The sequence below is a fragment of the Salvelinus fontinalis genome, chromosome 15, assembly GCF_029448725.1.
Source record: "Salvelinus fontinalis isolate EN_2023a chromosome 15, ASM2944872v1, whole genome shotgun sequence".
Taxonomy (NCBI): domain Eukaryota; kingdom Metazoa; phylum Chordata; class Actinopteri; order Salmoniformes; family Salmonidae; genus Salvelinus; species Salvelinus fontinalis.
The window spans coordinates 17,733,691-17,749,530 of record NC_074679.1 but is presented as its reverse complement, the minus strand read 5'-3'; the positions used below and the strand labels follow the sequence as shown (position 1 = coordinate 17,749,530).

The 15,840-nt window shown below is 47.6% G+C and overlaps 2 protein-coding genes across 2 annotated transcripts in view; one reads left to right on the top strand and one right to left on the bottom strand.

The window, feature by feature from the left end:
* The first annotated feature begins 2,194 nt into the window (after positions 1 to 2,194).
* LOC129811489 (gap junction alpha-10 protein-like) lies at positions 2,195 to 4,261 on the top strand. The gene is made up of 2 exons (XM_055862845.1): positions 2,195 to 3,700; positions 4,147 to 4,261. The coding sequence occupies exons 1-2, from the start codon at positions 2,195 to 2,197 to the stop codon at positions 4,183 to 4,185; spliced, it is 1,545 nt and encodes a 514-aa protein (XP_055718820.1). The 3' UTR covers positions 4,186 to 4,261.
* A 315-nt stretch (positions 4,262 to 4,576) lies between these two features.
* The window catches only part of LOC129811488 (transcription regulator protein BACH2-like), a 48,107-nt gene continuing 36,843 nt past the window's right edge, over positions 4,577 to 15,840 (bottom strand). Inside the window, exons 2-5 of the mRNA XM_055862844.1 lie at positions 15,388 to 15,663; positions 10,676 to 12,253; positions 8,404 to 8,610; positions 4,577 to 7,649 (exon numbers count right to left, since the gene is read on the bottom strand). Coding sequence (XP_055718819.1) covers positions 7,155 to 7,649; positions 8,404 to 8,610; positions 10,676 to 12,253; positions 15,388 to 15,651 — 2,544 coding nt within the window. The 5' untranslated portion in view covers positions 15,652 to 15,663 and the 3' untranslated portion in view covers positions 4,577 to 7,154. The remainder of the gene's footprint in view (positions 7,650 to 8,403; positions 8,611 to 10,675; positions 12,254 to 15,387; positions 15,664 to 15,840) is intronic.

The window sequence follows — 15,840 nt, the reverse complement described above, 5'->3', positions numbered from 1 at the left end:
CCTCCACTGCCCGACCTTCCATGGCTGACATTCCACTGCCAACCTTCCACTGTCCTTAACTTCCACTGTCCTCAACTTCCACTGCCCCTACCTTCCACTTTCCTGACCATCCACTGCCCTGATCTTCCAATGCCCACTACCCTGACATTCCACTGTTCTCACCTTCCACTGACCCCCGACTTCCACTGCCCCACCTTCCACTGCCCTGACCTTCCACTGCCCTATCCTTCCACTGCCCTATCCTTTCACTGCCCCCACCTTCCACTGCCCTGACCTTCCACTGCCCTGACCTTCCACTGCCCCTACCTTACACTGCCATGACCTTCCACTGCCCTGATCTTCCAATGCCCACTACCCTGACATTCCACTGTTCTCACTTTCCACTGACCCCCACCTTCCACTGCCCTATCATTCCACTGCCCTGACCTTCCACTGCCCTATCATTCCACTGCCCTGATCTTCCACTGCACTGCCCCTACCTTCCACTGCCCTGACCTTCCACTGCCCTATCCTTCCACTGCCCCGACCTTCTACTGCCCTATCCTTCCACTGCCCCAACCTTCCACTGCCCTATCCTTCCACTGCCCCGACCTTCCACTGCCCTGTCCTTCCACTGCCCTGATCTTCCACTGCCCCTACCTTCCACTGTCCTCAACTTCCACTGCCCCCACCTTCCACTGTCCTCAACTTCCACTGCCCCCACCTTCCACTGCCCTGACCTTCCACTGCCTTGATGTTCCACGGTCCTCACCTTCAACTGCCCCCTCTTCCACTTCCTTGACCTCCCACTGTCCTGACCTTCCACTGCCCTGACCTTCCACTGCCCTGACCTTCCACTGCCCTGACCTTCCACTGCCCCACCTTCCACTGTCTTGACCTTCCACTGTCCCTGACTTCAACTGCCCCCACCTTCCACTGCCCTGACCTTCCACTGCCCCACCTTCCAAAGCCCCACCGTCCACTGCCCCTACCTTCCACTGCCCTGACCTTGAACTGCCCCCACCTTCCACTGCCACCACCTTCCACTGCCCTGATTTTACACTGTCCCCACCTTCCACTGCCCTGACCTACTGCCCTGACCTTCAACTGCCCTGACCTTCAACTGCCCCTACCTTCCACTGCCCTGACCTTCCACTGCTCTGACCTTCCACTGCCACTGACCTGACCTTCCACTGTCCTGACCTTCCACTGCCACCACCTTCCACTGCCACCACCTTCCACTGACCTGACTTTCCACTGCCCTGACCTTCCACTGCCACCACCTTCCACTGACCTGACCTTCCACTGCCCTGACCTTCCACCACCTTCCACTGCCCTGACCTTGCACTGCCCCCACTTTCCACTGCCCCCACCTTCCACTTCCCTGACTTTCCACTGCCCTTACTTTCCACTGCCCCTCACCTTCCACTGCCCCACCTTCCATTGCCCTGACATTCCACTGCCCCGAACCTCCACTGCCCGACCTTCCATGGCTGACATTCCACTGCCAACCTTCCACTGTCCATACCTTCCACTGTCCTTAACTTCCACTGTCCTCAACTTCCACTGCCCCTACCTTCCACTTTCCTGACCATCCACTGCCCTGATCTTCCAATGCCCACTACCCTGACATTCCACTGTTCTCACCTTCCACTGACCCCCACCTTCCACTGCCCCCACCTTCCACTGCCCTGACCTTCCACTGCCCTATCCTTCCACTGCCCTGATCTTCCACTGCCCTATCCTTCCACTGCCCTGACCTTCCACTGCCCTATCCTTCCACTGCCCTGATCTTCCACTGCCCTATCCTTCCACTGCCCTGACCTTCCACTGCCCTATCCTTCCACTGCCCTGACCTTCCACTGCCCTATCCTTCCACTGCCCTGACCTTCCACTGCCCTATCCTTCCACTACCCTGACATTCCACTGTTCTCACCTTCCACTGACCCCCACCTTCCACTGCCCCCACCTTCCACTGCCCTGACCTTCCACTGCCCTATCCTTCCACTGCCCTGATCTTCCACTGCCCTATCCTTCCACTGCCCTATCCTTCCACTGCCCTCCATTCATTGCATGATGATTATTAACATGGTATGTTTTCAATTGTAGTTATAAACTAACTGTTAACAGAAAATATATGCATAATAAATCCCTCTGGTCTCTCTCTCTCCAGTGTGAGGACATGTTGCAGTAAAGACCAGTGAGCTGTGAGACCATGGGGGACTGGAACCTGCTGGGCAGCATCTTGGAGGAAGTACATGTCCACTCCACCATCGTAGGAAAGATCTGGCTCACCATCCTCCTCATCTTCCGCATGCTGGTGCTGGGCGTGGCGGCCGAGGATGTGTGGAACGATGAACAGAGCGAGTTCATCTGCAACACGGACCAGCCGGGCTGCAAGACCGTCTGTTACGACCAGGCCTTCCCCATCTCCCTCATCCGCTTCTGGGTCCTGCAGGTCATCTTCGTGTCCTCACCCTCCCTCGTCTACATGGGCCACGCGCTCTACCGCCTGCGCGCCCTGGAGAAGGAGAGGCACCGGCGGAGGGTCCAGCTGAAGGCAGAGCTGGGGGAGACGGAGGCACTGGTGGAGGAGCACAAGCACATTGAGAAGGAGTTGAAGAGGCTGGAGGAGCAGAGGAAGGTGAAGAAGGCTCCACTGAGAGGGTCCCTGCTGCGGACGTACGTCATCCATATCCTAACGCGCTCCGTGGTGGAGGTGGGCTTCATCATGGGCCAGTATATCCTGTATGGCATCGGACTGGAGCCTTTGTATAAATGCGAGAGGATGCCTTGCCCCAACAGTGTGGACTGTTACGTGTCCAGGCCCACGGAGAAAACAGTGTTCATGGTGTTCATGATTGTCATCGCCGGGGTGTCTCTCTTCCTGAACCTAATGGAGATTTCCCACCTGGGCATCAGGAAAATCCAACAGACTCTGAAGGGAGACATGTACCCAGCAGACAATGACAATTTGATTTACAAGCTGAAGAAGAACGCGACGATACAGCATCTGTGTGTGATGAGGAACCTGTCTCCTCACAACGGGCCGCTGACTCAGACCATCTTCAAAGTAATTCCTGAGAAGGACCTGGACCCAATGGACCCACCTCCCCACTACATACCTAACCATGAGGTGCCCAGGCACAACAACATGGCTCCTGGCCATTATTTTGCGAACTGCACTGGCCTCCAGCCCCATCAGCAATACCAGCAGCAGCAGCTTCAGCAACGTGAGCCCAGCCAGGGGATGATCCAGACCTTGCACCTCCAGGGAGCCCCAGAGAAACAAACCACCGCCATGGTGGACCAGCTCCCTCGAGCCTATAGAGGAGCTGTCTTGAATGGGGATAGTGGGCCCAGGAACCTGCAGGGCCAGACGATCAATGAGGACCCCAACTTACACCCCCAAGACCACTACCAGCCCAGCCACATGGAAGTAGTGTCTATGGCAACGCACAGACCCAGCATCACGACAGCACACAGACCCAGCTTGGCTCTGAGGGACACAGACCTGGAGGAGGAGAGGAGGGACTCCATGGGTAGCGACTTCCTCTTCCCCAACCCAGGAAGGAAGCAAAGCTTCAAATCTCGTATGCCCTCTGAGAGCATGTCCACCATCAGTGATTACAGTAGCAACTCTCCACGGAGCTCAGATTCCGAGCTGGGTGACATGGTGGACATGCCAATGATGCCACCCCCTGGAAGGAGAATGTCAATGGCAAGTAGAGCCAAGAGACAGGCAGCATCTGACCTGGTGGTTTAGAGAGCCATTACTACTGTGTAAAATGAGGTTATAACAACATTGCATAGCAAAGCATGAGATGGGAAGGGAGAGAGAGAGAGAGAGAGAGAGAGAGAGAGAGAGAGAGAGAGAGAGAGAGAGAGAGAGAGAGAGAGAGAGAGAGAGAGAGAGAGAGAGAGAGAGAGAGAGAGAGAGAGAGAGAGAGAGAGAGAGAGAGAGAGAGAGAGAGAGAGAGAGAGATCTTTCATCACTCCACCTCCACTCGGCACGAACCAGGGGGGGACATTTCACCACTGTAACTAGGAGAAACAGTGAAAGAGCGAGGGACAAAGAGAATGCTAAAGTTGTGAATATTTTGTGTCAACTAGTGTCAATGTGTTATCTATAGCCTCTCTCAATCCCACATGTTCTCTCTCTTTCAGAGTGTATTCTTGGACATTTCCTCTATCATGAAAAAGTGAAGAGGGACGAGAGCAAAAATAGACCCCAGGAGTTGCCTACGAGTGAAACAACACACAGGAGATATCAATAGCACTGCGCCCATCATTGATTGGTTCTCCAGATTAAATTGGGCCAAAAACAGCCACCAACCCATGCCAAGTCAAATGTGGTCATAGGCAGTGCTGTTTCCCCAGTGTATTTTAAATTCAAAGCACCTCATTAAAATGCCTACAATCTCCAAATGAGTGACATTGTATGTGGTTGATTGTGGCCGAAAGGGAAAATGATTGTGCACATCAAGAGGAACGTGTGAAGTGTGAGCACTTAAAATGATTGTGATAAATGAATGTTGGTGAGTATGCAAACCATGGAAAATGTCATCTTGTCCCTGGAAAAACTTTTATATGAGCATTCACTTTTATAAACCTTTTATTTAGTTTGAACTTTTTTAAGTTAAACATTCAACAATAGATTCTTATGAGTGTGTAGTTGTTTGATACACAATCTTAATTCATGACATTAAATGCTTATTTACTAAAACTGAAAATCACTTTTTGTCATCGTCTTTGATGGATTATTTTTGAGATATATCATAATTTTACACTAAAAAATATACAAAGAATTGGCGCATGCTATTTGTTTTAATCCGTAAACAGAAATTGCGTCTTGACAAAAAGTTTTCTTCCAAAACATTTGCATGTCAAATTAACAAAAACAACAGTTACATAATATTTACAATATAACAAACTCAGGCAATTTGAACATTAAAAGCTAAAAAGGGAAAAGTGAAACAGCTGATATCTTTCGTCTTGCGGTTTACTCAAATTACACATAAAAAATATCTCACCAAAAATCTACAAATACAATAATAACCATAGAAACAAAACCACACACAACGTATTCCAACTGTACAGTCCTTGACCAAAAATGAGAGGTATGCAGAATTGCAGGTAGATAAGTGTAAGAGTCCATAAAGTTCATGAGGCATAACCTCTGCATACACTCAGGCTGGGATTCAATCAAACCTGCACCGTGGAAAAATAACATTGTTAATGCACATTAAGAGAAAATGCGACTATGTTTTCCCCAAACAAGTAAACATTGTGGTTGTACTGAAATCAGTCATTTCTTTCATGGTATGGACAGAATGTTATTTTTCCACAGTATGGTTTTAAATTGACACCTTCCCTTCCCTTTCACGTGAGTTTGGCCTTTGAAACCTCTAAGGCAAGACTTGGAGCTGCATTTGTCAAACATACGTTTAAAATCTTGTGTGAACACATCATCCACTTACAATTGTATGTTCCATTTTAAAAACAGTTCAAAACCCAAACGTATCAATCCAATGATGCAAAGTCTCTTGTCATGGAAAAATCCTTAAAAAACACAAACATGTTACACAGACTTTTGTAAACACTTTTACCGCTTTAAACGTTTGCTTAATTTGTACTAAATAAGGACATTGTGAATCATAAAACAAAGAAAAGATTTGTCTTTCATCCAAATTGTCAGTAAAAACAACAACCATTAAAAATCACAAGAATCAATGTTAGGAAATGTACAGGCCTACATTTTGTGCCAACAATTCATCCCCACAGAAACATTGTCAAAATAAATAACTGAACATGTTTTTATTTATTTTTCAAATTCAAAAATATCAAAATGGGGTGATCGGTATATTCAGTGTACTCAGAGTAACAGTACATTCTGTGGAGCTCTGTCATTGGTACTTTATACTGTGAGGAAAACTAAAGGATGTCAATTGAAATTCCCAGAATATGACATTGGAAAGTTCCTAGAGAAAACAACAAAGAAACCACTAATCTAACCATGACACATGCTACAGAACGATCTTCCACAATGGAATAATTTGGCATTACCATGGACCAACAACTATCTAAGCATCTCTTTGAATTAGTATTCAACATTTCATCTGATAATACACCATTAGGAATACTGGACAAGTTTAGAGGATAAATTGCACTCTTATATTTAAGGATTATCAAACCAGGAATATGTGGTGACTTCCACTTCCACCCCAATTCTTTAATACATCTGATTCACACTAAATGTAATGGAAAATACCTCAGAACAAAATATTACATTTTCACCACGTGGGACAATACATTTCTACCTCTAAAAGAGCAATATGGTTTAGATAAGAATGATAGTCTTTGACACCATTTATATTTGTTGAATATAATTTAAGTAAGTACTTGGCTTGGGAGTTTTTCATTTCTAAGTGCCAATGTCAATGCATTTGCTAGTGTAAATGCATTGTTAGTATAAATGAGATAGATTACCTCTGAACGGTGCAAACGGTACCTCTACCGCTGAATGGTGCAAACGGTACCTCTACCGCTGAACGGTGCAAACGGTACCTCTACCGTTGAACGGTGCAATACGTTTTTGTTTTTCTTCTATTTCCCACTTTAGCTACTGTGTGTTGATTCCTTTCTTTCACCATAGATGTTACTGTGTGTTGATTCCTTTCTTTCTTTCACCATAGATGCTACTGTGTGTTAAAGGCAAAAGAGGAATGTACATAAACAATGCAGGAAAAAGAAAGTGAGAAATTAGAACTGAAGGAAACTTTGCATATGAGAGTTCATTCTACTCGCAGCTATATAGAAGAACTCTTCAGATGTACAATTTGAAATTAAATAGCTTTTTACAGAGACATTATTGAACATTATTAAACATTCAGAGGAATTCCTGAGTTTACTCCCATGATGGGAGAGAGGGAGGGAGGGAGGGAGAGACAGAAATAGAGAGAGAGAGAGGGGAAGCTGCCAGAGCAATGTTGTATGGAGTTTGATATCTCCAAAATACCTGTTTAAAAGTATTGCTGATAAGACAACTGTAGTGTCATCCTTTAAAAAACACAGAGAACAAATGTACTTCAAACTTTATACATCAAGGTAGCGATGTGTGTCATAATAACAATAAAAACACACCCTGTTACTAGCTATTCATTTTCCGTTGCTAGCTAGATACAGTCCTGTCTGGGCTGTTCTTCTGTTGTACATTTCTCAGTCATCTCCTGAGAGAAATCCACCGAAACAGTGGGGCTACACACACCCGTAGACGCTCCAGGCTCCAGGGAAGACTCAGGGTCCTCCTGCCCTAGGACAGATACATCTATCTCCCCACTGCCCTGCCGCCTCTGCCCAGCGCCAACGGCTCTCTCCATGGGGCTTTCAGAGGGGCAGGGGGACTTGACCTGGCTGCCCTCTGAGGTGGGGGAGCCTGGGTTGGAGGTGAGGTCGATGCTGGCCGTGATGGAGATGCTGTTGGTGGTGGCAGTAGGATCTCTGGACCTGTGTGTAGGGAGCAGAGCGTGGGTCTTCTCGTGGTTCCCCTGTACCTCCCTGCACACCTCCTGGGACACAGCCTGGGACAGGTAGGAGAGGTTCTGCCACAGCTCACCCATACACACCTTCAGCTGGTTCCTCTCACTCAGCAGCTTGTCCTTGTCATGCACCTGCAAGGACACACATACAGTACATGACTGTTATGGGTACACTGAGAATACACACACACCGTACACACATTGAATACACACATAGCTTACACACATTGAATACACACATAGTTTGCATACACTGAATACACACACAGCTTACATACATTGAATACACATACAGCTTACACACACATCTTACACACATTGAATACACACACAGTTTGCATACATTGAATACACACACAGCTTACACACATTGAATACACACACAGCTTAGACACATTGAATACACACACAGCTTACACACATTGAATATACACACAGCTTACACACATTGAATACACACACAGCTTACACAGATTGAATACACACACAGCTTACACAGATTGAATACACACACAGCTTACACACATTGAATACACACACAGCTTACACACATTGAATACACACACAGCTTACACACATTGAATACACACCTAGAGAATCAATATGTACACAGTACATAACCACAAACACACAGACAACCACATGCATAAGGAAACACAAATTAAACCATTTTTAAAAGTGACAGTACTACAAATGCTAACAGTAGAGATTAAACTTTTCATTGTATAATAAGTAGACCTGAGTCTTAACATGGACATTTTAGTCATTTAGCAGCCTTATCTAGAGTGCATACATTTTCATACTATTCCCCCGTAGGAGTGGAACCCACAACCCTGGCATTGCAAGCACCATGCTACCAACAGGACCATTACAACAGTGTATGTACCAGTCTGTGTATCTCCACCTCCAGGTTCTGGATGCAGTCCAGCTTTCTCTTGCGGCAGCGCTGGGCGGCGATGCGGTTCTTACTGCGCCGCCGGAGGTCGTGGATGAACTCCAGCTGCTCTGAGGTCAGTTTGTGCATCTTTATCATGATCTGGAAGTCATTACGCGGAAGATTGGTGATCTGATCCACCGGGAAGGGAAGTTTGACCTTAACAAACACAGAGGAATGCATTAGAGATATACAGTAGTTTCTACCTGGTGTACAATTCAAAACAACTTTCTTGTCCATGATACAGCAAGCAATGGACATTTGTCCTCTGCTCTCATTACTCAACTCCCCCAGATAGCATCCATCTCACACAGTTGTACCCACCCAGCCCACTAGGTGGCACTGTTATTCTACCTCTAATAGATGGTCAGAGCCTGTGCATGGTACTCCACTTATTTGAAATCAATCGCTTACAGTGTAATAGACAATAACTGTAGGATAAAATTAGTAATTTACTTACAATTGACACAAACTATTGTAGAAAAATACAGATTAACTGATGTTCTCAAATTGATGTTTGAGATACAATAAAGTTCTCAGTTTACGTCATAAGGAACTCCTCCATCGTCTGAATGATGTTCCCATTTGAAAGTGCTATCATTCAGTGTTTAATAATGGGTCAGTATATGCTGTGTGACGTTCTGCCATGTGTCTCACAGAGAGTTGGGTAGAGGCAGGGGACTGAGGGAGTGCTCCGTTTCAGCTGTGATCTTGGGGGGCCTTTTCTGTCTCTCTGTCTCTCTGTCTGTCTCTCTCTCTGTGTCTCTGAGTCTCTCTCGCTCTGTCTGTGTCTCTCTCTTTCTTCTCTCTCTCTATTGTTCTGGTTTCTCTTTTTAACTCTACATCCCTCCTGTCAGTTCATTACTCTGCTCTGTGAGTGGGCCAGCACTGACATGATGGCCTCATCTGTGTCAACTGGTGTGTGTCTGTGTGTGTGTGTGGGGGGGGGGGGGGGGGGGTGAGTGCGTGCGTGCGTGCGTATTATATGGGCCAGGTCCTGGCCCTGTCTTCAGGCAGGGGGCTCGCCTAGCACACTGTCCCAGTTAGGAGGGTCTAAACTGGGTGAGGGTGCCAGATGGTGGAGGGTACAGGGACACCTGTCCGTTCTGTCTGAACCAAGTGTCAGCGCTGAGAACTGCTATGAGCATATGGAGACACACAAACACACATGCACGCACACACACATTTCAGCTCCTTTTCCGACTTGAGAGAGAAAAATCGGGAAAGCATTAACCCTCATTATGAACGAAATCTAATTCAATAAAAAATTGACACCTCTACGGAACTCTACCTACCCGAGCATTATATCCATTGCTTTCCATTCATCTAAAAACAGCTGTGATAAAAAGCTCAATGATTCTGTCCATCACTGTTTGTGTATTTTCAGCAGTCATTCATTGTATTACATCAATCTCTTTCCCACTCACACCGTTCCACCAGCCTGTCTCTCACTGACTCACCATTGGTTCTGAAATAAAGTTGATATAGATTAGTTAATAGAAGACGCTGCTGATTGTGTGTGAGTCTCTCAGAGCGGCTGAATGACAGACTTCAGCACACAGTGGAGCACAAGAAGAATCGTCTAATTTCTCTCCACACAGCAACATGAGAGATGGAGTGGGCGCTTAAGCATTGCCATGGCAATCCCTGCGGTTCTCTTAAAGTAAACAAAGAGTTTGAAATCAAGGTCTTATCCTTAGAGGCTTTAGGCTGTGAATAGGGGAGATTGGCTTGTATGGACGGATGGAGTGTGCATGGATGGGCCATGACTATAGCTTTAGAGGTGAATAGCATCCAGACATTTTGTCAAACAGAAATCTCACAGATGACTGAGACTATTACTGTTCTAAGCTCTCTAGGCTCTTCTTCCCCAGAACAACAGTTGTCATATACTGTACAGTTAACTAGTCTATTCAATTTCCTGTCGCTCTCTCTCTTTCTGTCTTAAGTCTTCACCACTGCTTTGTTAGCAGTTCATAAAGAGGACTGGTCCTAGCTATTTGTTCAGATATTTATCCCTTTTGGTTTTAAGAAGTAACTCTGACAACCATCAAAACATAATTATTACAACACAGTTCATCTTCCCAGCCATAACACTAACCGTGTGGTATCTCTCTGACACAGTAACATTTTGTCAGAGCAATTTTAGTTGTTGGCAAAACGCATTTTGAATAGCACAGATCACAATTTCAATATGTAGTATAGATAGATAAATTATACTGACTTCGGGACCTGGCTCTCTGGCAGGGCCAGACTCACTGTCTCCCTCTGAGAAGGACCCGGATTCATCAGTGGAGTTGGCCCCATACGACCGTTCACACTTGATCTTGGTGCGGCCCTGAGAGAAGATGGCTTCCCCTACCACCATCCCACTGTGCTCCCTCTGCTCCCCCACCAGGCAGCGAGCCAAGCCTGAGCCCGACACAGAGCATGGGGAAGAGGAGAAGTCAAACTGAGGCAGGCTGGAGGGCGAGTCCCCACTGCCCCCGTCCTCCAGGTAGGAGAAAGATGAGCAGGAGCTGGAGGTGCGTGTGCGTGGCTCGCAGGCGGGGGAGCAGGGGGAGATCTTTATGGGCAGAGGGCAGCTGGTGGTGGGCCGCGGTCGGCAGGCCATAGTCGGCAGGGGGTCCTGGAGGGCGGTGGGGGGGGTGGTGGAGGAGGGTAGGGGAGAGTATGTCTGGTGGAAGGGGAGAGACTGACTAACCCCTGTCCACAGGGATTTCGAGGTGATCTCCAACAGATCTTTTTCCAGAGACTTCCGGTCAGAGTAGGATTGAGATGGTGTTCCCAGATGGTCACATGCCCCGGGGGAGAAAATGACGCTGCTGCGGCGATCCAACTCTACTTCCTGTTTGCTGACTCCGTCTGAGACAAGGGGCTTCATTGCCATGCCCTCTACTACCCCCTCTATGTCTCCAACAGAAGATCCCACTGTCTCTGCAGACACCGCCCTGAGGTCCCTTCCACCCTCCCCCTGAGATGCCTCCCTGTCTCTGTCCCTGTTATGGGCTAGTGAGAGTCTGTTGGTCAGTAGCTGCTGGGTGAGAGGAGTGGAAGGTAGGGTGCTGGCTCGGTTGTTGAGATCCAGGAGGCCCCTCTGGAGGTAGGAGTGCAGGCAAGATGGAGAACCTCTGCTGGGGGGATGCGCTGAGGGCTCCGGCCTCCCCTCCCACTCCAGCTCCAGGACATTCTGGCTATCCTCTGACAGTCCTGGGGGGCTCTCCTCTCCCTCGCCCCCGGAGCGGGGCTCGTCTTTGATTCTGGAGGGGGAGAGGGGGTGTATCCCTTGGTGGGTGCTGCTGGTCTCTGAGCGGCCTGGGGAGGCTGAGGCATGGCATAGTGACGAGGCGGCCGAGGTGACGCTATCATCGTCCTTGTTCTCTCCGTTGTGCTTGGCGCAGGCCTGCTGGTACTTCCTGTATTTGGGGCATTGTGGGAGGTCAGAGGTCAGGCTGCTGGTGAGGGGCATGAGGGTAGAGTGATTGGGTCGCCACCTCGTCGAAGAGGATGACGTCACTCTGGGGGTCTCGGACGACACAGAACCACCACCGTCACCGTCCTCCTCCGTGATGAGGTCATCTGTGTGCGCCGACGGCGGCAGCTCCTTGCGACAAAGGCCATTGTTGTGATCAGTCGTGTCGCTATGCAGCTGGGCCTGTAGAAAGCGGAAGCAGGAGTCTTCTAGGTTGTGAACGCCCAGGAAGTCAGCACAGCGGATCACCTCATGGATGTTCTCTCTGCTCAGAACCAGTTTGGCTGTGTAGGCAAACTGTAGCAGCGGGGCAAACCCCCTGGCTGTGATCTGATGAGAGGAGGAAACACAGTGTTATCTGTTGTGTTGTTACTCGTCCTGGGGATTTTGTGTGGAGAGTGAGAGTTTGGAAAAATCTGCTGCTAACACACACAGTTAAACAAACCCTGAATTGTGTAGACTACACATTCATGTTTTATTTTAACACATTTTGACAAAAAATTGAGATGGGGGGAGAGAGCAAACTAACTGGAGCACATCCCCTCTCCCTCCCACCATCATCCCAATGAGTGCCTATCATCCCTCTCTGAAGGTGAAAGTCACCCATCCTTAAAATATGTCTCTCACTTGTTGTCATCTCCCCCTTCAGCTCACCTACTCCCCCATCCTCTCCCCCTCCTTTTACCCTCCTAGCCCCCCCTATCCTCTCCTCTCCCCATCCTCTCTAGCTCCCCATCCCCCATCCTCTCCCCCTTCATCTCTCTCCTGTTCTCTCTCTTAGTAGCTGATAGCCAGCAGGCCTGGTGTATGTGTGTGTGTGTGCCCGTTTCTGTGTGTGTGTGTTTGTGTGCAGTGCGTGCTTGCCTGTGTGTGTGCGTGTGTGAGCGCAGTGTGTGCATGTCTGTGTGTGTGTGTTTGTGTGCACAGTGAGTGCTTGCCTGTGTGTGTTTGTGCGTGTGTATGTGTGTGTGTGTGTGTGTGTGTGTGAGCGCAGTGTGTGCGTGTCTGTGTGTGTGTGTGTCAGGGGCTGGGGGGGAGGAGGTAGAGTGCCGTTAGAGTGCTGAGTGTTCTGAGGGTCTATTTTCAGCTAGCGTCAGCAGCTGCCTCATGTGCCTGCAGAAGCATGTCTTTATGAACACACAGAATCATGTCTTTATGAACACACAGAATCATGTCTTTATGAACACAGAGAAGCATGTCTTTATGAACACACAGAAGCATGTCTTTATGAACACACAGAAGCATGTCTTTATGAACACACACAAGCATGTCTTTATGAACACACAGAAGCATGTCTTTATGAACACACAGAAGCATGTCTTTACGAACACACAGAAGATTGTCTTTATGAACACACAGAAACCAGACAAGCCTTTTTTAATGTTACTACTGTACCAGCCCTTCTAATGAGGACAGGCAGAGAAAGGGAAAACAGAATGAGAGAGAAAACGGAGAGAGAGAGAGAGGAAGAGATTGCGAGAGATACTACAAAGCAAAAAGGAGGCAAGTGAAAGGATGGATAGACAGAGTGAGAAAGAGAAAATCCACACTACAAAGAGACCGGTAGAAGGAGAGAGGGGATGTCTGTAGAGAAAGAGAAGAGAGAAAATAAGCAATGCTTTCTAGTCATTAGAGGATGGATTTTGACGTGTAAAGTCGTTGATAGTGATTACTGTATGAGGTAGAGTCAAAGAGACATACAGTATTAATCAAATTGACAGATCTAGGACATTACATGCTAATGGAGGCAGTGGAATGTGGGCCGGGGCTGTTCTGCCCACGATTAGTTACAGAGGCAGAAATATAATGTATCACTGATTCTAAAAATTCCCACAGGGTTTTCAGGAATCCTGCCAACACTACATACACAAGCAAAGGAGTGCTAAAGTGTGACAACTGAGCAAGCTACCCGGCCGCCTCCCTCCCTCTTACCCCCTCTTTCTCCCTCTCTCTCTTTTTCTCTCTCAGTCTCTCAATTTCAATTCAATTCAAATTGCTTTCAATTCAAATTGCTTTATTGACATGACATAACACTGTACATATAGCAAAAGAGTACTTTGGAAATTTCATGTAAGTTATTAATTGACAGTATTAACATAATTAAAATAATAATAATAATAAAGATTTTCAACGGGGCAATCATTAACAATAATAATCAAGAGTAAAAAATAACCATAAAATGGACAATAATAATGGCATAGAGATCATGCAGGTTGGTTGGTCTGTCCGACACTGTCACTCATCTTATGGCAGACAGCAATCTAGTGCACTGCCAACCCACAGCTCTCTGATTCCTCCCCCAACAGGATGGGTAGCCTATTCTCATCAGAAGTCTGAAACCTTGAATTAGGGTTTTGTCACGACTTCCACGGTCCCTCTCCTTGTTCGGGCGGCGTTCGTCGGTCGACGTCACCGGCCTTCTAGCCATGTGGCCGCAGAGGGCACACTGCTGGCCGGTGGTGGGGGGGTTCCTCAGGGAGTCGAGGCAGCAGGCAGGGCACTATCGTGTCACCCCAGGTGAGTTGGCACCAGGCTCACCCAGAGCCCCCTGTTGCTCACATGTATGTGTTTATTACATTTCCTGAGTTTTCCCCGCATTCCCAGCATAAGGCGCTTGTAGATTCAGGCGCAGCTGGGAATTTTATTGACCGTTCATTTGCCCTCTATCTCGGGTTCTGCTGTGGTGCAGTGGTTGCACAACCTTTCCTCTATAGGGAGACAGGTTTTCCTGTGTCTACCCTTCTCAATGGCAAGACTTTGCTAACTAAGCCTGTACTTTGTCAAGGCTTTTCTAATGTTTGGTACAGAAACCCAGGTCAAATAGTTTGCCATGGTGTACTGTCCATTTAGGGCCAGATAGCACTGTGTTTTGCTTTGTGCTTGTGTTTCCCAATAGGTAGTGTAGTTTTGTTTGACTGTGTTGTAATTTGGTTGTTATTCTGATTGATTGGGCTTCAGTGTGTAAGAAGAACAGGTTTGTGAACTCAGCCCCAGGACCAGCTGGATGACGGGACAATTTTTTTTGCTCAGCTCTCAATATTGCAGGGCTTGGATGTCACTGTATTTTAGACGTTTCCAAAACTGAATTGCTCTTTTTTTCTGTTTTTATTATGAATGGACATTGACTTAATTCTGTCCTGCATACATTGTTTTTAGTTTTCCTCTAGACATGTAGGAGAACCTCTGTCTGTCTGTCACATGAACACAAAAGAGAGTGAATTTTGAGACTCAATAAAAGTCTAGATTCTCTCTCCTTCTCCCTCTGACTGACACGCCCGTTTTACCACACTAGTACAGGTCTCTGAATGTAATGGAAGGGCTGTTATAATATAGCAGCATAACAGTATAAAAATGGCTACGCCGAGGGGAGCCTAAAGTCTGTCAAGTCAAGTCAGGTAATTAATGCTTTCTCAGGGTGTTACCGTCGACATACATATACATGTGCATCATTGGTCGTTACTCACCTTGTCAGACAGGCTGATGATTGGCTCCTGCTCGGGTTGTGTGTGTCCCAGCAGCACCTGTAGGAAGTATCTGCTGCTGGCTGCCAGGACGGCCCTGTGGGCCCTGATCTCTGTCCCCTCCACCACCACCGTCACATCACACAAGATGTTCAGCCGCCGCTGGTCCTCCAAACTCAGCAGCACGTTGGCACAGTGCACCGTCGACTCATACACATACATGGGCGTCTCCCTAGACCCGGCGTGGGCCCCCTCATCCAGAGACATCCCGCTCACACCCTGCAGAACAAACACACACACACACACACACACACAGAGACAAGACATTGGTTGGATGCACAGTCAATGGGCTCCAAGGATGAAAAGGACCCAATTACTTGGAGGTTGTAGAAATGCCATTTTTTTATATGGAGAAAATAAAACGTTCTCTCTCTCCTCCATACACGTACATACATG